The sequence below is a fragment of the Cataglyphis hispanica genome, chromosome 26 (genome assembly GCF_021464435.1).
Source record: "Cataglyphis hispanica isolate Lineage 1 chromosome 26, ULB_Chis1_1.0, whole genome shotgun sequence".
Lineage (NCBI taxonomy): Eukaryota > Metazoa > Arthropoda > Insecta > Hymenoptera > Formicidae > Cataglyphis > Cataglyphis hispanica.
The window spans coordinates 141,603-165,031 of NC_065979.1; the positions used below are offsets into that span (position 1 = coordinate 141,603).

The window sequence follows — 23,429 nt, forward strand, 5'->3', positions numbered from 1 at the left end:
TATTTGAAAAAAATTAACATTTAAAATTGAAGTGATACATTGATATAACTGCACACATCAATTTTACAGGTGACTACCGAAACGCGTGAAAATAAGTCTCTGTTGAGTGTAAGCAGGCCACCGACTAGCTCGTCCCTGGTCACTCCCGCCGGCTCGAATAGCACTCTGAGCGTTCCGCCAAAATTGACCAGCGATCGTTTTCTCATGCCGACTACCGAAATCTACCCGTCCAAGGCGACAATGAGTCGTCGGACATCCAGCGACACGCAATCACCATCGCAGTCGCCGGACAGCGCGAGCGCGGGCGCCGGTAGCAGTAGCACACGGACTCTCAGTATCGCGAACGGTTATGCAGGCGGCAAGATTCGACCGGAGGAGCCGAGGTCGAAGGCGTTGGCGATCCAGGACGATCTTGATGTGCAATCCGTCATCAACGAGAGAAGACCGTCCAAGTTGAAGACAACGCACGACACCACCGCCGCATCCGCTACTGGCAGCATCGCCAGCGATCAGTATAGTGCGATCATTCGCGGTGAGGGTTACAGTCACATCTACGTCACCACCGAGGAAAGATCCGATGAAGTCCCGTCGCCGTGCGGCAACGCGAGCGAGAGCACCGGTACCGGTAGCCTCAGTGCCGTCGCCAGCATCAGCATCGCCGGCAGCATCAGTAGCGGTAGCGGCAACGGCAATCGAAATGGAGGTAGCGGCAGTGGCAATCGAAATGGGAGTAGCGGCAGCGGCGGAGTGCACATCGGTGAGGGTGGCGCTATCGGATCCGACGTTAGAATTTATGTGGATGACACGGACTCGGCGAGTAGCAGCAACGGGCAGCGGCGCAGTGGCAGATTGACACGCGACGACGAGACCTTGGATGCCTCGAACAGCATCTCCTCTGCCACGACGATGAGAGACGGTGGTGGCGATGACGATACGGATGATAACAAGGAGACATCCGAGAAACCGTCCTCCGCTGGTGGACCGTTGGATCCTTCTTAATGCAGAGCGAACGAGTCGAAGTAGTCTCTAGATGCATGTACTATGGCGGTGGGAGATTTCGCAGGCGATACAACATGGGGCAGAAAATACTATGAGAGAGAGAGAGAGAGAGAGAGAGAGAGAGAGAGAGAGAGAGAGAGAGAGAGGGAGAGGGAGAGGGAGAGGGAGAGGGAGAGGGAGAGGAGAGAGAGAGAGAGAGAGAGAGAGAGAGAGAGAGAGAGAGAGAGGTCGCGTAAAAAGATTTGAGAAAGGGCTCTAAGAAAGACTGTAGTGCATGACAATATAGTCGTAATATTCTAGTCACTTCGCCGCCGCGAGCTTGCCAAAAAATAAAAAACGAGCCGAGTATTTAGAAAGATTGTATCCGAGGACAGCTGGAGAAAGTAAAACGAAACATACCCCGCGAATCGTATAAAGAAGGTACGATTGCGCGAGAGATGATGTAATCAGGGGAATTTATCGACGCGTACAGAAAACAGCTACGCTAAATGTAATAAACATGTAACGCGCATAACGCACATGTAACGAGCAACTTGAAAACCTATGACAATCTTTTATTGCCAACGGAACTGATCTGTTCCGTTTTTGAAATGTCGTGGAAGTCGATCTGTAGGAATTGGTAGGAAGAAGAACGACGTAGATCACGTCGATAAAAATTAGAGAAAGAATTTTAGTAGTTTATAGCTAGAAAAGATCTTTTTGTCGGGTCTACGCGACAAAACTGCAATTAATTGGACCACACTGTCTCGCCTTTCCTTATTCTCTAACTCTTCTCGAATTTTCGCGCGGATAAGCCGATTGGAAATCAAACATGTCTACAGTCGATCGATATAAATTATTTTTTGTCATTTGGATGGTTAATATAATTAATTAATTAAATTGTAAAACTTTGCATGACCATCATAATCAAAGATTTTGACTAGGATAATAAAATTTATGTCTATTTATATCTAAATTTATCTCTCCATATATAATATATAGACCATTTATGATATATATATGGAATAATTTCTTTTGGCTAGGATTTTAGAAGTTTGATCGATCCATTGTGGGAATTATTGATAATCGGCGGTCGAAACTCACGATTTATTTTCATTTCGTTAAATTTATTCTTTTCAATTAGAGCGTTCTTCTCGTTGACATCTGTGATATACTTTAATCGTAGTATATTTCCTGACGATAACGGCAAATATCAGTACGAAACCGTAACATCAGCAGCAGCAACAGTAGTAATAACAATAACAACAACAACAACAACAGTGACAAAAAAAATTTAGAAACGTAGCTAACTTTTTAATAAAACGAAAATCAATGCTGTGTGGCTTTCGCGGGGAATTAAACTATAGAGAAACAAAACAGAGATAAATAGAAAACTCTATACTGTACATACATATACATCTACGAATATTCTATACTCTACACTTGGTGTGGTTTATTTTGATACTACCGTATGCGGTAATATATTTAACGATTGTCGAAATATAAATCTAACGAGAAAAAAAAGTAAAAGTAAACAACTCTATGCCTTTTGCGAACGTTGACGAACCTTCGTGCGGTAGTGGTGCCCGCGTTTTCTCAGCTACGAAATGACGAGTCCTGCACCCTTTGTCGGGTCGAAGGTATAGTCGTTAAAATCACACGTTAATGCGCGCCCGGCGCGTCGCGTTGCTTCGAAGAAAAAAAAATCTAGTAGTAATCGTTGACCGTTGATCGAGATATTGTGTTTCGTTAAAGCCTAACAAAATCTTGAGTCGAGCGACGCGTCGAGTTTAAGAGCAATTTTTTCAAATGTTGAAAAAACGTTACGTTAATATGTGATGGTTTCACGGAAAGTTGCGCTTAACACTAGAACGGCTGAGAATTTTTCTAATTAAAAAAATTATTTCTTACAACATGCGTAATGCGAAGAAAAATTATACATAAATAACAAATTAAATCCATTATATGTCAATCTCCAGTATTTTTTTGATGAAATATTTATTGTTTATATTGTCTATATTTTGCGAATAACACTATATTTCTATAATCAATTATTTCTAGAGATGGTTTTTCACATCTCACACATCAAAATATTGAAATATCGTTATTTAATTAAAACATGTAATTCAAAGAGAACTTTATATAAAATACTATTTTATTATTATATGATAGAAGAATAAGAAAATTGAAAAAAATTGAAGATTTTATAAATAAAATTATAAACACTATATCTTTTTATTAAAAAAAAAGTATTTAGAGAGAGATTTAAATAATTATCTTAGTCGTTCTAGTAATAAATCTCGACTGGAGATGACGCAGCAACTAGCTTAGACTTGTCTCTAAAGTTTAGAGACAAGTAACAAGCCGCTCGACATTGCTATCGGATCATATTAGATTTTAAGAGAACTTTGTAGAGAGATAATTACGTATTCATGTGTGTTTACGTACATTTACGCGCGTCTCTTCGGCACCACGACCAGCTCTCGATAGCTCGATAGCGTTAGACGACTGACCTCCGAATTATAGTTATACTAGACACGCGTCGAATTCGCCGATTACAGCTGCACACGTATCGATAGTCCGGCATATGCTTAAAAAAGAAAAAAAAAAAAAAAACGAACACAAAAACACATCGGACATCGGGTTCAAAAATAAAAAAAAAAGAGAAAATGGAGAAAAGTAAACTCATTAGTCATACAATCTTACATACGTGTGCACGCATTAATTGAGAGAAATATATATCATATATCGAAACTCGCAGCGTGTGTGCCTCTCGAGTCTGTTCTTCGCCCGTAGAGAAGGCAGTGTGCGTAATCGTCGAATTAGAAAGAGAAACTAAGCTATAACTAAACAGAATAAAAAGAAGCAAAAACCAAAAACACCGAACCGTCGGCGGTTCCAGATGTATAACATACTATTTTAATTACGATAATAATGTAATAATGATCGGTGTTCACATAACACCGCCGGGGGAGCGTCCCTCTTGTCTGCCTGATGTTCTGCGTGTATGCGCCCGAGATGGTTGGTGAAATGTGAAATTTTCACATTTTGCTTCATTCATGCGAAACCAGGAAGGTATGACAGAGTATGGGGTACGTGTGTGTGACGGAGAACGCGTGAGATTCCAAATAACGGAGTCAAAGGAGAACTAAATATGTACAAATGTAATAAATCGAGCGACGATTACGTTGACATGATCCGCTCTTTTTATTAAACAATCATCCATAAATCCTGATTTACATCCAGCTTGATCAATATTACATTATCGTTATACCGGATTCTTTGATATCAAGTGATATAGTATATCTATATTCATTCCACAGAAATCTTCTATAAATTATTATGATAAAAAATTCGTTGTAAATTTTTCTTAAGAAGGAACTGAATAGAATATGCCAAAAGTTAAGATACTATAAATATAATATATAATATATTTTGAGATTTATGAATTCGACATTGCGTATACAGAAAGCCTTTTAAAATATAAAATTAATAATTGATATGTTAAAATGAAGATTTAGCTTTGTAGAATTTAATTTCAAAATCATAAAAAATATTATTTTATGTTAAACTAATTTTTTTATTGTGTACTACGAAAATTTTATATTAACAGTATACAAAAATTTCTAAAAATACAGATTTTACTTCTACAGAACAAATCTTTAACTTATAAATTAATTATTAATTTTATATTCTAGAAGGTTAAAAGTGCTTTGTGCGCGCGCAATGTCAAATTCATGAATCGCGAAATGTGTTAGATTTATTACAATTTTTATCATAGTTGATCCATCCAGTTCTTCTTTAAAATATATTTTTTGTTAAATTATATTTTATACATTTGCTATAACATTGAAAAATTTTAATTTTCAAATACCTGTTGTGTTTTTCGAATTCATACTCATATTCGTTTAAGCGTGCCATGCACTCGTATTCTGTAAATACATGTGTATTCCAGATTACCACTGTTGGAATGAACTTTCAACTCGATTATCTCGTATGCTTCTTTCGATCGATTCTATAGTTTTAATATTTTATATTTTATATAATTAAAGACAAAAAATCGCCGGTATTAAATTTTTTTGTGACAAATGTTAATTAAAAGTAGTAATATCCAATATTTTACCTGGATCTCAAAGTATTGCAACGGTGAATCAGTATTATCGTACGTGAATGTGCCAAATGAGAAAGGCTTCTCATCCTCAAGATCTGTCAAACCCTAAAACCACATGTATGCATAATAATTAATATACAGCTGTTCACAGTAATGAGTGTATACACACACACACACACACAAACTATATGTGTGATATTATGTATATTGTAAAATCGACTTACCCAAATGGAAAAATCTCTAGGAGCTGTGGCGGTTTCCCCAGTCGGGGATATCAACGGAGAAATATGTTCGAGACTGATTCCGGACACGTGTACCTGGCCGAGTAGTCGGATCACTACGCTGCCGCGGCTACCCTTGAAGGCCCAGCATTCGCCCGGCAAAACGCCGGTCTGGTGAATACTTTCGGGTCAGAATGATAGTGAAATAAGATATATTCAGGTAACCTGTATCACGGCTCGAGGTGTGTTTTGCTGCTGACAAAGCGGTATGCCGAATAGATTGAGTACAGGTGCGCCGGTCGAATAAGGTTCGGTGTCTCGTGTTGAAAGGATCGTACCACCTATGTAAAAATACATGCGATAATGCTCCTCAAAGAAATGCGGGATAATGTTTGCCAGTTTTTTATTAATACAATATTAGTTTTCAAACAAGTAATAATTTTATAATTATTAATTGCAGAAATATTTATTGTACATATAATTTTCTTTATATTATATTTGGAATTGAATGATAGCCAGTCTAAGAAAAGCCATATGTTTAAAAAGAAATTGATTGTTATTATAAAAAAGTATGCTATTTTTCTATGCTAAGGAGCTGAAAAAAAAAGAAGTTTAAAGGCCACTTTTTATTCATTTTTTACGCACAAGATTATTAACAGGTCATAACATTGCCCTTTTAATTAATGCATTAGGTATAGAAAAAGCTAAATCAAAATAGACTGTTGAATAAAACCTGAACTTTCAAGAGCATAATCCGTTCTTCCAGTTTTATCGGCATCGTATGTCTGTAATTCGTTTCTCACCATATCCTTGACGGTTTCCGGTGATAGAGCTTTCAGCAAGTTCTTCGTATGCAGATTCATTTCTGTCACAATATGTACTAACGATAAATAACTGACAAAAGACAGATGATGATATAATTTTATCGAATAGAAAGATAAAAATAAAAATATAACCCAAATAATCATATGCGCGTGAATGATACAGCAAGACTTTTACTTTGTCATAAACGAAAATCTGTCGGCATGGAAATAAGCTGTGCAATATGTCGCTCTACTTATTTAATCGATATCTTTGACGTCAAAGAAATGCCACTGCACCGGGCGCAATATCCGGTCAACATTTACACATCGCACCTTTCTTACCCTCGGACACTTCGTTCCTCAGATTAAGAATAGCTTCTGACATTTTCGGAATCACGTTGCCCACTTCCTTCAATTTGCTTTTCAATTCGTCGCGCATCTCCATTACGTTTTTCATTTCCAGCTAATGCAATTTTTACAGAATCAGCAGAACATTTATTGTATCGTGTAATATATATATATATATATATATATATATATATATATATATAATAATCAAAATAAAAAAAAATTATGCTAAGAAAATATCGTTTACACATAAAATTGTTTTTATTAACAATTACCGAGAGCGTTCCCAAATGAGCTCTCAGGTTTCTCAAGTCTGCTTTGATCATCTTGAATGACGCACTAGCGGAATATTTATCGCAAAGATGAGATACGGACATTGCTAAAAATTGAGAAAAGCTCTTTTAAAATTACTTTTCTTAAATTGAAATTTAATAACATTAATAACATTCATTATGTATAAAGAAAATTATGTATAAAAGTAAAGATTATTAAACTTTTTAAGCAAGTTAAATAATGGGATCGATTTCTAACATACCGAGCATCGACGTGATAACGCAGAAAACGAAGGGTTTGATTAATTTCCTATACCATGCGGATCGTTGATTGCAGCTAGCCGAAGTTCCCGGACAATTTCCTGCGTTAACGCAACAGAAGGTATTTCGCGCACTCATTAGCGTCCTTTCATTATGCACTTGTGTCAGCGCTTTCAAAATATAAAGAAGAAGAAATGTCAAAAAGAATCGATAAAAATTAATTAATCCAGATTTTGGCGATGCTTTTTATGAGCGATGTGATCGCACGTGTTTCGCTAAAGGTATATGTCAAAGTCTGAACCAATACGACGACTACTACATAATCGATATATTGTAAAAAAATGAAAGGCAATTCTCAAAATAGATTGCTATAACAACGTGGAAGGAAAAATATAAAGAAAAGGAAAAAACACATAGAGCAAAAATGCATAATAAAAAGAGCAAGTGACAAAATAATTTTAGATGGAAAGAAAAATTGCATTCCATTTTGATGAAACATTGAAATATATTGTCGTACACTATTCTTCTGTTACTTGCGGATATATACAGGATATATGTACAGGATGAATATATAGACATTATTAAATGTATATACATGATTACGAATAAATAGCTTTACAAACGATCGTGAATAAGAAATACGATCCAGTTCTTTCGTCATACATATTTTTCTAGAAAAAACGAAAGAAACATTAATTTTATATAAATCAACTGCTTATCGGAAAGTTTAATATATATATTTTTGTAAATAAAATCTGTTACTCTTATAAGTCATAAATTTCAAGATACAATGTCCATTAGTGTATGTGCTTTTAAATTTCTTTCATCTTTGAAATTTTAATATGGATTTCTGTTTATCTAAATATTCTTTTGTACATGTATATACATATACATATATACATACATACATACATATATATATATATATATATATATATATATATATATATAGCATAATATTAATAAAATAAAAATAAAAAAAAACAACCATAAAATTATACTTTTGGGTACAAGTATAAACTGTCTGCATTGTTAATCTTATTTTGATATTAATTTTTATTATTAACTGAAATATATATTTTGAATCTAATAAAACGCACATAAAATGTTATTGACGGAATTATGGAACATAAATATGTTTCTTGTTATTAAAACTATTTTATATTATTATGTAATATCGGACGATTATAAACTGAGGTCATTGTATATTTTTCAGGGCGGAATGTATACGCACATTGAGTCGACTTTCGAAATCATAATCTCTATACTGAGTTTGTGCCTTCAATAGGAAATTTTTGCCTTCGTTGGGATTCTGAAATATGAAAAAGTTGTTGAAAAATAACAAAAAACGGACAAATTTACAATTTATAATATGTAGAAAAAGTCACAGATAGCAAATGTATATGTATATTCAGCATACTTACGTTATTGTTGCAAAGATTACTTCCCAGTTCATAAAGAGCAAACGCACTAATGTGCTGATCGTACTCGTCCTTGGACGGATATCTACGTTTCAAACAGTTTTGATAACTTTTAATAGCCGCTTCAGTGTCTCCCAAATAGAAAGACGCTGCACCTTCCAAAAGAGCAGCCAGACCCACCATCGGTTCCTCTGAATGATTTTTCTTACATTCTGACAATAGAGTTAGATGATATCGGCAAGATGTAAAGAAATTTTGTAGTACAAATAATTAAAAAGACATCGTAAATTAAAAAATATCCAAATAACGTCTTAATTATTTAACCGTTCTTTTGCTTTTTATATTGCTTGAAATTAAGTTACTTGATCGAAAATCAATCGATTATTACCCCATAATATTCCACGCAGCGATTCGGTGGAACAGGACGGCATGGCATTCCATAAGTACAATAATTCGTACACGAGCAACCTATAATACAGAAGTGTATAAGGACGCCCAGTGTCTTTGTCAATGAGCTTCGGTACTCTGCGCAAAATAAAAGCGCCGAGTTGCGTCTCTCTATTCATTTCGTGGAACCAGTGAAGTATTTTGTCATAAGTCGTTAGCAGATCATCAAATTTGCCGTTTGCTCCACAACAAACTGCAAAAATAAAATAATAAAGAAATTCGAGGTCGCTTATTTGGTCGCTAGAATGGTATTGAAATTACCCATGGCTAGGTATGCGTAGAAGCTCTTGGACCACCTAGACTGATGTTGCAATTGTAATAAGGATCGATACGCTTCCTCGTAGCTCAAACATATTAGATGACACCAAGCCACTTCGTGCAGACATAGTAATTTGATTTCACGTTGAGTCGAAGTCTCTACAGCTTTACCGTACGCTTCGAGCGCTGCATTGACGTTTGACTACAAGATAATATCATTAGAATAAAAAAGTTATTTCTTTTATATGAAATAAATAAGAAATCTTAAGATTCTGCATCTGTATGCCTAATAATTAATTAGTTCATTTATTAGTACCTCTAGACGTTCCACTCTACCAGCGAAGAAAAGAAAGAGTGCAGAGTTATGAAATTCGGGATGACATTCAGCTATCAGCTGTTTTGCTACTGTGACGCCCGCTTTCACATTAGAACCGTCGAGTGCAAAAAACGGACGCACAATTGTGTGATACCAAAGAAGGGATAAGCTAAGGTAAAATTGCAATATATTGTCGACCGATCGACTAGTCACATATTTTATATATATATATATATATATATATATATATATATATGTATATATGTATATATATATATGTATATAATGTTTTTCAAAATATAATATATAAACACAACAATGGAAACATATATTTAAAGAGAGACTTTATATTCAATAAACTTACGTAGCGAGCGGTGCGCGCATATCTTCGCTGACTCGTGCGTACATAAGGGCGGCCAGACCAGCCTGTCTATCACCCTCGAAGCCCAAAAAGTGGATCACTTTCAGCAAGGAGGGCGGCAAAAGGCTTACGCATAACTGGTATATACCGTAACCGAAACTCGCGGCCGACATTAAACGTGTCACCTCCGTAGGTTCCACAAAGCTGCAAAATATATTTCACTTCAATTACATTTTTACTGCTGAGATTCGCGCGAATTTAAACATGTGAACAAAGGAACAAAGCAAGGTGATCTAAACTAGCTACACAATCTTTCGCGAAGCATGTGCGCAAAGCAAGTGTGTGAGTTTACCGGCGCGAGTTTATACGGATTATTAATATCGAGTAAACAAATTACACGCGGAATATAAAAATGTCGGTACGCAATCGATGGCGGAGTCTTTCTCTCGGAGAGAACAGTGGGGAGAAAAAAGGGCGAAAAAAAACGAGAAGTTTTGTAAGAAAAAACAACAATTACGGTGTCTGTTGTTCGGACGTGATGCCAGTGAGCGAGAAGAACATTGATAGAGAGCTTCGCAGACCTGATGGCGACGATACGGGTGTCACGTTGTTCACGTAACCATTGCAGGAGGGTATCGACCATTCCGAGGATTCTGGGCTTTGCGGACTCTGCAAAGAGGATCCATTGCTCGTCGGAGTGCCGCAGTACGGGCTGAGTCCTACAAAAAGTACAACGAAATTATCAAAAGTGCTTGACAAAATTTGTGTTTTATAATATTCTTTATAAAAAGCACAATTAATTTGTCAAATACATATAATAAAAAAAAATTGATAAGAAAAGAAAACTTGAGCAATTACGATTAAATCAATTTGATTTTAATTTATTAAAATTGCATGTATTACCAACTTTGAATTATGATTAATTTATTTATTCGCGATAATACTGTACTAACAAACAATTGAAATTTTATTAAGATTAATCATAAAATACTTCTGTTAAACTGCTACGAATGAAAATTAAAAATTCTAATTTTCTAATTCTTTCCTCGCGTTAATTACACAAGTGATGACGCACCCGTCGGATTTGTACCGAAGGTGCGCCGATATAGCTGCGAAATCTGATTATACGCATGCTGATAAACTCGCCAAGCTTTACGAAGCATCCAACCACCACGTACATATCCGGTTAATTCTTGTTGGAGAAGCGTTAATATGGCCGAACAAACTTGCGAATCGGCTAGAATGATTTGGCGCTCCAATTTATTCACATAATCCTTCTGAAATTAGTTTTGTAATTATTTCTTTGATTGAATCTTGTTCTTCAATAATTTTCATATATATCATAAAAAATATCTTTTTTATATTAATTTTAATATTTATTGTCACAATTAAATATAGTGAGTTTCTGTGTCCCTACATACATATTAAAAATTCAAATTAATTATAAATAAAACTATATTAATATCCCACTGAAAAAAAAACATTTACACCAGTCTCTTCTGCTCGAAACACTTTACTTTTCACGGACTTTAGCCACCCAATATCGCTCGCACATTCCCGTTCCATATCCTTAAGTAATAACATGGCTTGCTGAAGTTTATCATCTTCGAAAGTCATTAGAGCATTCTGCAAGATTCATTAAATTATATTAGAAATCACCAGACATTAAAATATTCAAGCGCACATATTGTATCTCTTATAAAGCCAAGCCTATTTGTTTTTTTTCGTTGTTTCATTATATTGTACAAGATTGAAATAATGTTTATTTAATCTATCTATATTGTGGATTAGTATTGATCTTTTATTTTTCAATGCATATGTTTTTGCGTTTATTAATAGAATTGATTAGGTAATAACATTCCTTCGCGGCCTTGAGTTGTTAAGTATACTTCGTCGAAGCATATTGTAGAATCGATATGCCTCATCACGCGATTACATACCATGAAAAGAACAAAGCAGCGGCCGGCTTTGACGTGGAAGCTATGAGGATGCTCGGTAAACAGAGCCTCAGCCTCCTCGATTTTGTTGTTCAACAGCAGGGAGATACCGGTTCTAGCGACGTTCCAATCCTTCATCGAATTTTTCCCCGTCGCCATTATGTTCAAAAATGAGTTTAGGATGATATTTAGATAAATTAAAATCTTTTGCGAATTTTGTTGACCACGTGTTCGTCAAGTACGCAGCATTTTTCACCATGCGGAACTTGTCAATCGAAATTTGACTCAAGGTCACTTATTTATTTTTTTTCGCAAATATGCTAAATAATCGTTAATTTATTCCAAACTTGTTTATTCCAAGAAACAAATTTAACAGTTACAAAAAAATATAGTTTATGAATATAATATATCGTTTACGTCACGAAAGTGTCAATCGCCTTGCGATCGCGCTATCGTCAGTATTAGAAGTGATACGAAACATTCTTACGGGTGCTGCATTTTCTTTTTGCAAAAATCGTAGAGTAGAAAAAACTGTTTTTAATACGTTTTTCATAATTTGTGGCATTTCTTCCTAGTAACATTAAATATTAATGTTATATGAAATGGTAGTAATTTTTTTTTTTCTTAATCTGAAGCATTGAATTATGACGAAATTATATCCATTTTATGCAACAAAGTATTATATATACAGATGAATGTTTATAATTAAAGAATTCAATCCATTTGTGCATTTATTATGTAACTTTCTGTCATCGTATATATTTCTTCGCAATCTCTATTAATGCATTTTTACCTCCTTTAGCAATCTTTCTTTTTTATAACACATATGACGCAATGTATAGTCGAAATCCTTCGTTGAATGTTTTGATTCTTTGAGATTTTCGGAGCAAAAACGATTTTCATTCTCATCTAAATGCAAAAGTGTAAATACAGATTGCAGAAAAACCACCCTTTAAATGGAATATAAAATTTTAACGCCGCTTTCATTTGTCATGACAGTTCGATATTTACCGGATATTATGTAATGTGTACTCCTCGGAAAAGATTGCGAGCAAGTACAACTGTGCGTGAATCGTAATACATGCAACACACTGGAATCACGAACTGTATCTCCGCAATGCATCGGGTTGACTAAACCTTCGAAGAAACGCAGTGCTGCTGCCACCATCTTCTGTCTAGATATATACATGTATTATTGATTTTTACATAGTATTGTGTGACCCTGAATGCGCGCGGAAATACAAAAGAAAGGAAATTTGACAATTATATAAAATTCAAAAAAGAGAAATGTATAAAGCAATGTTTAGAAACTAGTATCCTTTTACAGAATTTTTCTATACTGCTTTAGATTTAGACATTTGGAAACATTTGCTTAAATTATCCGACGTTGTTTTATAATAAGAAATGTATTTTAGTTTAGCACAATCAAGAATAATATTAATATACACACAAAATGAAATATATATCGTATATTCCCGTGTTTTTTTATATATAATCGCAAACTTGTGTATAAAACAAGATAAAAGTAGTGAAAAGTACATTGATTAGTATATACATGCATATTTACAATCATTAATCCAGAGTACATATTTTTATATAATTGCTATTTTTGATCTATGTTAATGAGAATAAAATTTGTACCCTAGCGTTTTGAATATATTGATCATTCAAAGAAATGATCTTAGTTTATTTAGTGATTAAATTTGTTGCAATTTTGTACAAATTTAAAGTTGCACATTCTCTGTACATCTATTTACAATTTTATTAAGCAATTAAGAATTATTTCTAAATGGAATGTCATATAAATTCTAGTCCTTCAAATTTTTTGTCCATCACTTTGCTCTCTGGCATTATTATCGTTCCTTCTATTGTGAAGGCCATGATGTATGTAGCAGTATGTCCTTGATATTCTTCAGTCTTCAATGCTATTATGATAGAGTCCTGTGAACCAGGAAGGAACTTGAAACTGGAAAAACCTCTGATTGGAATTAGATCTCCAACATGAGTAACCTGCAATAAATTTCAAAACTGTTGCTACAATTTCACAAGATATCAAAATATATCTGATGAAATAAATTATTAAAAACACACTGTAATTAATTATTAAAAACGCACTTTAATATCAATAAAGTTTTCATCTGCAGTCAGCATGATATTACAACTCATTGTCTCATCTCTTGACTCATTGTAACGTTCATGGGAACATCTTCTGGGCAAGAAGAACCAGTTTTTATGTATATCGCTCCAAGCTCCAGATTCATGTATCATATAACCTATGCAAAGTATATATATAATGAATTAAATCACATTGTCATAAACTATGAGTATTCTCATACCTGGATATTCGATGTTAATCGCTTGCCTTAATCGTTTGTAGTAGGAAATCCAATTGACAGAATGTGTCTCGCCACGTGGTGATACTATTTTTATCCATAATGGATTGTTATGCTCAAATTCACCGGACGGTGTGGTCCATTCTTTTCCCATACTGCCAACATATAATTGTTCATCTTTGATAGTTGCCCATTCGGACTTAAACCCTAAAAATAGATGAAAGAAATATTTTGCATGCTACACAAATGACAATAATATTAATTACTTGCTACATAACTTATATACCTTTGATGTTTTTACCATTGCCATCCATTAAGATAACCCATGGATAAACTTGATCACCTTCAATAAAATATATCATTCCTGTACGATCATCAAAGGACAATAGACGACCGTCAAACGTCACCAATTCCGATAATTCCATTCCACGTCCTTTCATAGATAGTGACGAGGATAATATGACAGTTCTATCGTCCCAGATAACAGATAGAAAATTAGTAGTAGGATTCCAGTACAAACTACCAGTTTTCATAAGACTATGCCACGTGTCTCTCTTGTCTGCGAGTTTGGAATCGTGATCTAAGTCGCTCACAATCGCTATCCTGTAGGTCATACCCTTGGAAGTCCTGATGGGCATTGAGGTGGGATACGTTCTGTTATATTTATAATAACGACACTGGGTTAGGATCTGGTTTGGCGGCGAGCACATGACGCTGCGCAGCAGCGGATATGCCAACAAGAAGATTGGCACGCTCAGGATGAGAAGAATCAGCGCCAAAAATTGACTTTGAATGCGGAAGGTGCTGTTTGCCACTCGGTAGACGTGTGGTGCGCGCAACGCTTGTCGCCAATCGCGTAAATACGACATGGTATCCTTACTGCCGTTCCTCATCCGTCTACGTATGTCCGTATATTGAGAGCGATCAGATTCGCGCGTGAATTCCACGTCAACTTCGAGGCATGACAATACTTGACAGACAGCGTTATCCTAACCTAATATGTCATTTCTGCGAGGCGCAATCAACTATGCACGCTCAAATGATTGGTTGCCATGAATAAGGAGAAGACAAAGAGCGGCAATCGTGAAACGTTCACAAGTCTTCTTGTTCAGTACTGTCATCTACATCCATTTTAGAGGCTACGTAAAATTACGTAGCAAAAATCATTTTTCAAAAAGCTGTCGATAAAATCATCGTTTGATGCATATCTTTATTGTATCGCCGTCTACTATATATCTCATCGATGATTATATTCATTGTGGATTCGTTACGTGAAAATTGTCGCAAATTAAGAAATTCTATTCTATATTTTTTAATCGTTTTTCACGAGAAGTTACATCGCTTATTATATTATAATTAAGGGACACTCTCTGCAACAAAAAAGTAAGTATAATATTCTCTAAACAATCGAGATTTTGACAGATTCTTTAATTTAAAAGACATGTTTTTAAAAAAATATTGATAGTAGGATATGATTACAACAGAAAAAAAATCTCGTGAATATTGTCAATCTTTGAAGCCTGGAAAATTCATTTTTCAATACACACACACAACCTGTTACAAATTCAATTCGCATTCTTTATGTAATACATATACTGTATCGCGCGACCGACTTTTTGTAATCTTTCATCCCTCGTTGCAACCGACTACAATGTATTTATGGTTATGGAAATGCTCAAAGTAGCCCCGGCTGGTCGATATATCCTGAGATTTATAGTACTGCTGAAACGAATGTGTTGTACAAGAATAAACAAAACTGTTTTTAAGCAAACAAGATTATTTTTTAGCTTTTTTGTAAAATGAAAGATGAATTATTTGTTAATTATTTTTTCTTTGTTATTTTTAAATACTTTTAAAATTAATTTATACAATACATTTATATATTATACATAGGAAATAAAATTTGCGAAACTGAGCCATTTCAATTACCATACAAGAAAAGAATGCTCTCATGATTATTACAATTTAATTTTAAATTAACTCATTTTATATATATATATATATATAGGACTTTAGAAGATTGTAATTAGATACTTAAATTCATAAACACTTATCATATTTCCATCGTCCCTTTATTTATGTTGTGCAATTTATATAAGAACTGAAGAACTGTGTAGAAACAATCGCGATATTTCGAAAATGAAATCCGCTCTACAGATCAATTTTCGGTTAACGCGCTAGATCTCCGCAATTACGGGGAAAGCGCATTGCGGGGGTCCATTAATTAGCGCCTCGTCGACGACTACAAAGCGACGTCGAGCACGCGTACAAGAGAGAGTTTGGATCTGGCACGGTTGGGGTCGAACGAACTGGTTGGACTCCGCGCGCGTTGGCGAAATGAATCGAAGGGGTCGTTGGTAGATAGCGGGGGAGAGATCGGGGATGAATCAGCGAGGGCGGCAAGATCTGCCGTCAGTCGCGTGACGCGTTTTCCGCCGCTAGTGTCGTCGATATACGCGTACGTATACGCGAGTGAATACGACGTCGCCGTCGCAACAATCTCTCGATGTTCTTGCCACACGTTCGAGGCGCTCTCGCATCGTCTCGGATCAGATCAGCTGATTCGTCGCGTGGACGCGATCAAGTAACTCGTCATGTGTGATCTATCGTACGCGCTGGCTTGAACGTGATCAGGTGACTCGTCACGTGCGATCGTCGCTGCGCGACCATCGCTACCACGGACGCCGCTATCACCTCCCCCCTCTCCCGCCACCAACCATCCCCATCGACGCCACCATCGCCACGCGACAACCTGTATTATCGATCGCGCGCGTGCCGCAGTCCGCATGGCGCGTTCGACCAATCGCGAGTGTAATACAGTGCAATGTATAAACACGGCTGCCGATTTCGTTCATGGATCCGATCGACAAGTATTGAGGTGAATCGAGAACTCCGCCATGAATAGGTTCAACGTTTCTTAATATATATAATCATGCATATCTATATCTAGACTAATCTATGTGGCTACGAATCGTACATTCGCAATTTGAACGTGATTTCTGAGCGGGACGATGCTTCAATTACGCATCATTTTTTGACTGAGAATATATTGTTTCACGTTCAATTATCTACTATGGTAGATACTAATTAATCGGTGAAGTTATTGAGATAAGTGACAGTTCATTAGTTTCCATTTATTCGCCAACTTTGTCAATAATACGCTTTTCCGCGACGAGATATTGTCGATTATCGCATCGATTCTCACGTGGACGGAAGCGATACATGACGGCCGGCCGGTTGATCTCGCGGCAACCTTCGTGCGATTCGGTGCGATTTTCGCGCGTGTTATCGCACATCGTCGTGTGTAAACGCGATCCGGTTCCGCGGTTTCGGGAGTGCTCGGAGCTCGGAGATCAACGTTTCGCGTCGCGCGTGAAAGCAGCGCCAAATCTCTATCGCTCATACTCTATCGCGGTCGCGCACAACTTCAAAATGTAACGAATTGCGAGATTCTAATATCGCGATCGAGAATGTGCTCCTTTGCTCCTGTTCGCACCTGGATCATCTCCTCAACAGCGGACTGTATTCTTTGCAAAAGGTAATATTTGATTAATTTCGGCTATATGAATATATATATATATTATGAGAATACTTCATATTACATGAAACGTTTAAAATCGATTTAATCTAAACCTAACCTACTCTCGATATATTGATATGCTCAAAAACATTGTACAGATAAATCGAGGATGCATTTTAATATAAAGATGAGGTAAAAAAGGAGAGGAAATGTATCGAATAATATCTAGTAATGTTTTCTCTTTTACATCCATGCTTGTATTTATATGTACATGTTGCGCGTTCGTGTTTAGCTAGGATCTGATTAAATATCTGCTATCTCTTTTTATCTATTTTTTAAACTGCGTCATCAATGTTCGGTTTATTTATACTATGAGTATGCTTGCACGAATATTGTTACTCGTCATATTCGCAGTCGAAGTAATTGATGCACTTTACAGAACAAAGTAATTCAAATATCCTGATTAGATTAACTGCACATTTTTTAAGATTACTTAAAATATTGAAATTTAGTTTTTCAGTTCTTTAATTCAAGTAAAAAAAAATTAAAACTATATATAGATATTAAAATTATATTAAAACTATAGAAATAATAATAGAATAAAGAAATAGTAATAAAAAGATCTTAATGATAAAATAAAAAATAATGATAAAGATATATTCATTCCGCATATTCGATAAAAATAGGTAAATAAATAATTAAATAAAATAATTAAAATTAAATAGTTATAAAAACAAAATGAATAAGTAAAATAATATATCTAGTATCAACTTTTGTACTTTTAAAGTTTTTCTCTCGGAAGTCTCTCGGAAGAAAATTGATAGGGGAATGTATTCCGGTTATCTGCGCTCGTACTTTTACTAGTAATCGTTAGAATATGATAAGCGGTTTCAAATACATTCTACCATGGAATATAGATGTGCACTTTTACAGATTCCATTATATTGACCCATACGCGGATTATAAATGTATATTGTTCAGTATATTCAGTAACGTTGCATGATTCCTTGCACGTCACATCTTATTTACGAAGCTGACTTGTGACGACGCGCTGTACAAATCCTCGTACAAATCTTACAAGCGCGTCACGGATCAGTGTCGAAGATAATGCAACTTCATGGTAGGGTGAATTGTAAAGGGATACGTCTGCATCAGGAGCGAATCGGGATGTCTCTGCACCCTGTGTGGAATAATAATTTTGACGGAATTTTAAGCGCATTAAAAGCTATCTCTAATTATTGATGTAAAATTTTAGATTTGTGAAAAGTTGCGTTGGAATCCTAACTTATCAGGGATACAATTAATATTATTATTCTATATATTAATCTCGTACATTCTATATCTATCGAAATTGTAGAATATCGGAAATAACGAAATTCTGAATTTTTTCTTTTTTAAGTAACTACATACTTTGTAGAACTAAGGTCGATAACCTTATGCTCGTCTCAGTTTAACAACCCCCGAGTTTTGCACGACATGTCTACGAGACATCGTCGCGATATACGAGGAAAGCTATAGATAAGGGGAGAGAAAGCGGGTTGGGGATGCGGGTGGTTTTGCGGGAGTCGTCGAGACGACGCCGAGGGGGAACCCGCGTGTTGACGTTACTCGAAACGAAGGGTAGTTCGCGCGAGTATCGAAAGAAGGATACGATGGCGATAGAAAGAGAAGGAGGGAAGGAGATCAAGTATATTTGGACGGAACTGCTTGGGATGCACTATGGTTATGGTTTCATGTCGATCGAACTATGCGATAGTTTACACATTGGATTATACAGAATGTTAGTTCACAAAAGAAGTTATTCTTAAACAAGAATAGAAATAAATATATTTTAAGAATAATATATATATATATATATATATGTGTGTGTGTGTGTGTGTGTGTGTGTGTGTGTAGCAAAATTGTAAGGAGGAAACTAAAAAGAAAATATGGACATCTTTATATCTTAATTCAAATAACTTTTATTATTTTATTCACTATATTGCTACCTTTTGACCAATAATCTAATATACATCTAATATATTAGATTAATATATATCTAAAAATCTAAAATATTTAAAATATCTTATATTTTTTTTATGTTCTTCTTACTTTTGAATATATATTATTATATCTGAAAAATGTAATGTCCCACAATTAAGATAATGAATTTATATTTTGCATCAAAGTTAATCATAAAAAAATTTTATATGCTTTTGTAACATGAAGTAATGCAATATAATTATATTAACAGAAAAATTAAAATTTTTTAACAACTCTGAAAGAATTAGAACTTTTTATCAGAAAGTTTTATTATAACTCCAATCAATTTTGCTTGAAATATAAAAATTATTATCGTTTTTCATATAATGAAAAAAAATTTAGCATCCCATATTTTCGGATCTTTATTTTTTTTTTCATTGCCAGAAAGCTTTCTGAAACATAACAAGAACTTTAAAATTATTCGCGAAAGAACTCCATTAATTATCTCTTAGAATTGTGAAATAAAAATATTAATTTTGCAAAGATAGCCGAGGATACTTTGATTTCTTTAGGATATTGTTGTTTATTTCTCATTTAATTGTAATACTATGTGTTAATATTACGAGATGCATGCACCCAGTGTGCACAGTGTATATGCCATAGCGAATGGTGGGCACCATCCCATCATCGATGCATTGCCATGGAAACGGTACCGCCACGCGAACATGTGCCACATTGCGCCGCTTTAGGATGGCAGGCTAGTTTCAAGGGCACTAATGCGCCTTAAGGAGTGCAAGGACGATCAATATCTCTTGTACCCTTACTTCCGTCGTCTTCATGAACTTGGCAAATATTTTCTTGCCTCGGCAATTGCATGGCAATTCGATTACGCTACTATCTCCAAATTATCGTACAAAAATAGTCTACCAATGGTTTTCTAATTTTTATTAAAAAAAAATGCATATCCATCTGTATATTTTTACGAGTTACAAAATTATTTTCATTTATTTTAAATTTTTCGCAATTATTTAATGTATACAAAACATCAATAAATTAATTTAGTAAAAGCTCAAACTATAGATTATGTTTTGCGTTGGAACAACGCAATGCATTCATCAAATATATTTCGGATATACTTGATAAAGAGTCACCCGTTAAGTATTTGCAAAATCACAACCAAGAGTCAAAGCGTTGTGCCGTGAATACAATTTACATTGGCGAAATTGATCGCTTCAAAAATGGCACAAAAATTTAGCACGTAATCGTTTTGTATTTTAGGAAGTACGAGAAAGAGGGAGGAATGAGGAGATTCACCCGGTGACCTCGTGCCGCGCGCGGTAATGCTACTGGCAAACGGTGCCTCTATACCGACCATCGCCGGTGCTGTCGAGGAGGAGGAAGAGTATGCACGCAGCGAGGCGAATAGCGCGCATTACGATGGATACGTTACCGATCACACCGATCTGGCCTCGGAGATCGATATTGATGAATCCGAATATAGGCGGGAATTACTCAATGATGTAAGTCATCGTCTCGAAATTATGAGAACGACCGTCAACTGCCTAATTAATTATTAAAATAAGCTGTTTCTTTCATAATATATTATTAGATTACTACAATTCATCATTAATTATCAGTAAAAATTTGATTCAGTATAGAGAGTTAATACTATTATATCGCTATTTTTTCAAAATATAAAATGTAGAGCATTTTGAGTTACAAAATGCATAGAAAAAACTCACAAGATATCTCTTTTATGTCAATTGTAATAATGAATATGACTAAAATAAATTTATTGTTTTTTTATGTTACAGAAATGGCGAATGCTGTTTGACAAGGTGTGCAGTATTTACAGCGTTTATTTATCTATTTTCGATGGATCAGATCTATACATTTTGTTTGTCTATATTGTCCAGTTTGATCCGGAGGGTTTTGGAGAGATACCGCTGGAGGACTTTTTGACAGCCTTAAACAGTCCTGAATGGAAGGCGGAGATACCGACGAACAAACGTGATATACTTCTGACCAGAGCGAAAGAGTCGCGTGTTCAGGCGATGACTTTCCAGGATTTCGTCAATGTGGTGAGTTTGCAATGCTATGTTTGCATGTTATATGCATATTTTTTTATTCTATAGAAAAGTCACATAATTTCGTGCTATATATGATAATTTTTTTGAGAGAATCCAATCGTACAGGGAGTATTTTTTATGTTATGATAATGCATAATCTTAAAAGATTGCGTAATTTGAAATAAATTTAAAAAATATATTATTAATTAAAATATTTATTTACATTTTTATGTATAAAGATCAGATTGAGATTTTTTTATAAATATTTATTTATATTTTAAAATTCTTAGAATGATATTTCTTTTAATAATACATATATCTTTTGCGGTGATATATATATATATATAATATAAAATATATTTTTCCGTATTTCAAATATTAACAATGTTAAAACCTTATATTAGATTATATCTCAATATAAATTTCTATCTTTTGTTGTATCACAATATGTTTATAACGATTTTAATCGTTGGATATCTGTGCACGGATGGCAAGTTTCTCAGCACCGACAAGGGGCAACAAATATACCCTGTAAAAGCAGATGGTTTTGCAGCGTGCTGTCTGCTCGACAGTGAAACGCTCGCTCGATAGAAAAGACATAAAATCGTTTGTTTAAACATTTTTGCAGAAATTTTTTGAGTTTTAGCATTCTTATTTAAATCTGAAAGCAGAAGATATAAACGTATTACGTTAACATTATTATTTAATGTTGCAATGCAATCGTATCTAAATATAACAATGACTTTATTCTTTTTTATCTTCTGTTAACTTAACAGAGATCTATTTTGCATTGTCTAGACAGATACAATTATAGTTTATTTAATATTTTCTAAATATATATTATTATAATTTTTATATAAATTACATAAATTCTTTTAATGTTTTTCCGTGTGTATACAAATTTTAATCATTTTATATATATGCAGAATAATACGAAAATTGTTTTGAAAGTATAACAAAATCAATCAAATCTAAAACAAAACTGTGTATGCGTATAAAATAACAGAACTGATTTCTGAATCTGTTCTTTTTTAAATAATTTTGATTATTTTATAATTATTATTTTTACAAATATTTGAAGTGAAGACAGCCCTACATCTATACTTTTATCAAATTTATAGACATGTACATAAATAGAGATCTATATAGAGAGAGGGGAGATAATCATCTCTTAATGCACCTGATATATATGTATGTATTCCTTTATACAATTTTCTGCTGCTTTGAATACGATATTTATTCCGCGCATGTTCGGTTCAAAAATTTTGATGAGAAATTTGCAATATAATCTTAAAAGGCAGTGTCGAAATTTACATTGAAGCACGCTCGATTTTCATCGGTTTTTGCAAAAGCCGGATCGCATCGGTCGACGAAGAAGGTTTACGGTAGTTAAATAGTGTTATTCTACCCGCGTCGGGGAATGTCTCATTGTCCGTCTATTTGTCAACCTGAAAAATGTGAGCTACGGTCCGGAATTTACTGATCCTACCACACGACAATGATCGGGCAAGGAATCGCGGCTAGAAACTGACAGATAAATATCGGCACAATGATAATCTCAACGTTTAGAGGCACGGCACGCCGACGGGTGGGCCTTTGTTCGCGCTTAAACTCGCTGACAAGTTTTTGGTAGTTTTCTCCATGCTCCCTTTCGCTCGTGATCCCGAAGAGGTAAACGGGTCTGACGTTGAGAGGCGGAAAATTGTTCGTGCACAAATCGAAGCGATCCAAAGCGCGAGCTAAACGACGCGTAAGGAGAGTCTTGACGAGACTCGACAAAATCAACCGTGAGATTTTGCCGTTGACTACAC

General features: G+C 35.0%; 4 protein-coding genes across 10 annotated transcripts in view; 2 read left to right on the plus strand and 2 right to left on the minus strand.

Moving 5' to 3' along the window:
- The window catches only part of LOC126858561 (voltage-dependent T-type calcium channel subunit alpha-1G), a 47,449-nt gene extending 43,274 nt beyond the window's left edge, over positions 1–4,175 (plus strand). For all 7 annotated transcript variants that reach the window (XM_050608984.1, XM_050608987.1, XM_050608980.1 and 4 more), the window contains exon 34: positions 70–4,175. In XM_050608984.1, coding sequence (XP_050464941.1) covers positions 70–999 — 930 coding nt within the window. In that variant the 3' untranslated portion in view covers positions 1,000–4,175. The remainder of the gene's footprint in view (positions 1–69) is intronic.
- A 151-nt stretch (positions 4,176–4,326) lies between these two features.
- On the minus strand, positions 4,327–12,860 carry LOC126858625 (tetratricopeptide repeat protein 39C-like). The gene is made up of 20 exons (XM_050609104.1): positions 11,738–12,860; positions 11,286–11,423; positions 10,873–11,074; positions 10,315–10,516; positions 9,801–10,001; positions 9,437–9,605; positions 9,124–9,322; positions 8,804–9,055; positions 8,419–8,627; positions 8,229–8,306; positions 7,598–7,665; positions 7,296–7,309; positions 6,997–7,236; positions 6,737–6,840; positions 6,456–6,576; positions 6,044–6,175; positions 5,536–5,651; positions 5,314–5,481; positions 5,102–5,194; positions 4,327–4,993 (listed from the first exon to the last, which is right to left on the minus strand). The coding sequence occupies exons 1-20, from the start codon at positions 11,891–11,893 to the stop codon at positions 4,877–4,879; spliced, it is 2,979 nt and encodes a 992-aa protein (XP_050465061.1). The 5' UTR covers positions 11,894–12,860; the 3' UTR covers positions 4,327–4,876.
- Positions 12,861–13,208: 348 nt separating this feature from the next.
- Positions 13,209–15,878, minus strand: LOC126858591 (soluble calcium-activated nucleotidase 1). Its single transcript, XM_050609055.1, has 4 exons — positions 14,354–15,878; positions 14,071–14,274; positions 13,850–14,007; positions 13,209–13,744 (listed from the first exon to the last, which is right to left on the minus strand). The coding sequence occupies exons 1-4, from the start codon at positions 14,958–14,960 to the stop codon at positions 13,532–13,534; spliced, it is 1,182 nt and encodes a 393-aa protein (XP_050465012.1). The 5' UTR covers positions 14,961–15,878; the 3' UTR covers positions 13,209–13,531.
- Positions 15,879–20,862: 4,984 nt separating this feature from the next.
- The window catches only part of LOC126858585 (protein rhomboid), a 353,604-nt gene continuing 351,037 nt past the window's right edge, over positions 20,863–23,429 (plus strand). The window contains exons 1-3 of the mRNA XM_050609047.1: positions 20,863–21,069; positions 21,364–21,387; positions 21,466–21,630. Coding sequence (XP_050465004.1) covers positions 20,890–21,069; positions 21,364–21,387; positions 21,466–21,630 — 369 coding nt within the window. The 5' untranslated portion in view covers positions 20,863–20,889. The remainder of the gene's footprint in view (positions 21,070–21,363; positions 21,388–21,465; positions 21,631–23,429) is intronic.

Bases quoted from the DNA above. Each gene is read 5' to 3' on its own strand.
- LOC126858625 (XM_050609104.1), bottom strand. From the start codon at position 11,893: ATGGCGACGGGGAAAAATTCGATGAAGGATTGGAACGTCGCTAGAACC. The intron at 6,176-6,455 runs GTAAGAAAGGTG...ATATTGTGACAG, and splicing joins GAGGAACGAAGTGTCCGAGG to AAATGAATCTGCATACGAAG. The intron at 4,994-5,101 runs GTAAAATATTGG...TTAAAACTATAG, and splicing joins TGCAATACTTTGAGATCCAG to AATCGATCGAAAGAAGCATA.
- LOC126858591 (XM_050609055.1), bottom strand. From the start codon at position 14,960: ATGAGGAACGGCAGTAAGGATACCATGTCGTATTTACGCGATTGGCGA. The intron at 14,275-14,353 runs GTATATAAGTTA...ATCTATTTTTAG, and splicing joins CAATGGTAAAAACATCAAAG to GGTTTAAGTCCGAATGGGCA. The intron at 13,745-13,849 runs GTGCGTTTTTAA...AATTTATTGCAG, and splicing joins AAAACTTTATTGATATTAAA to GTTACTCATGTTGGAGATCT.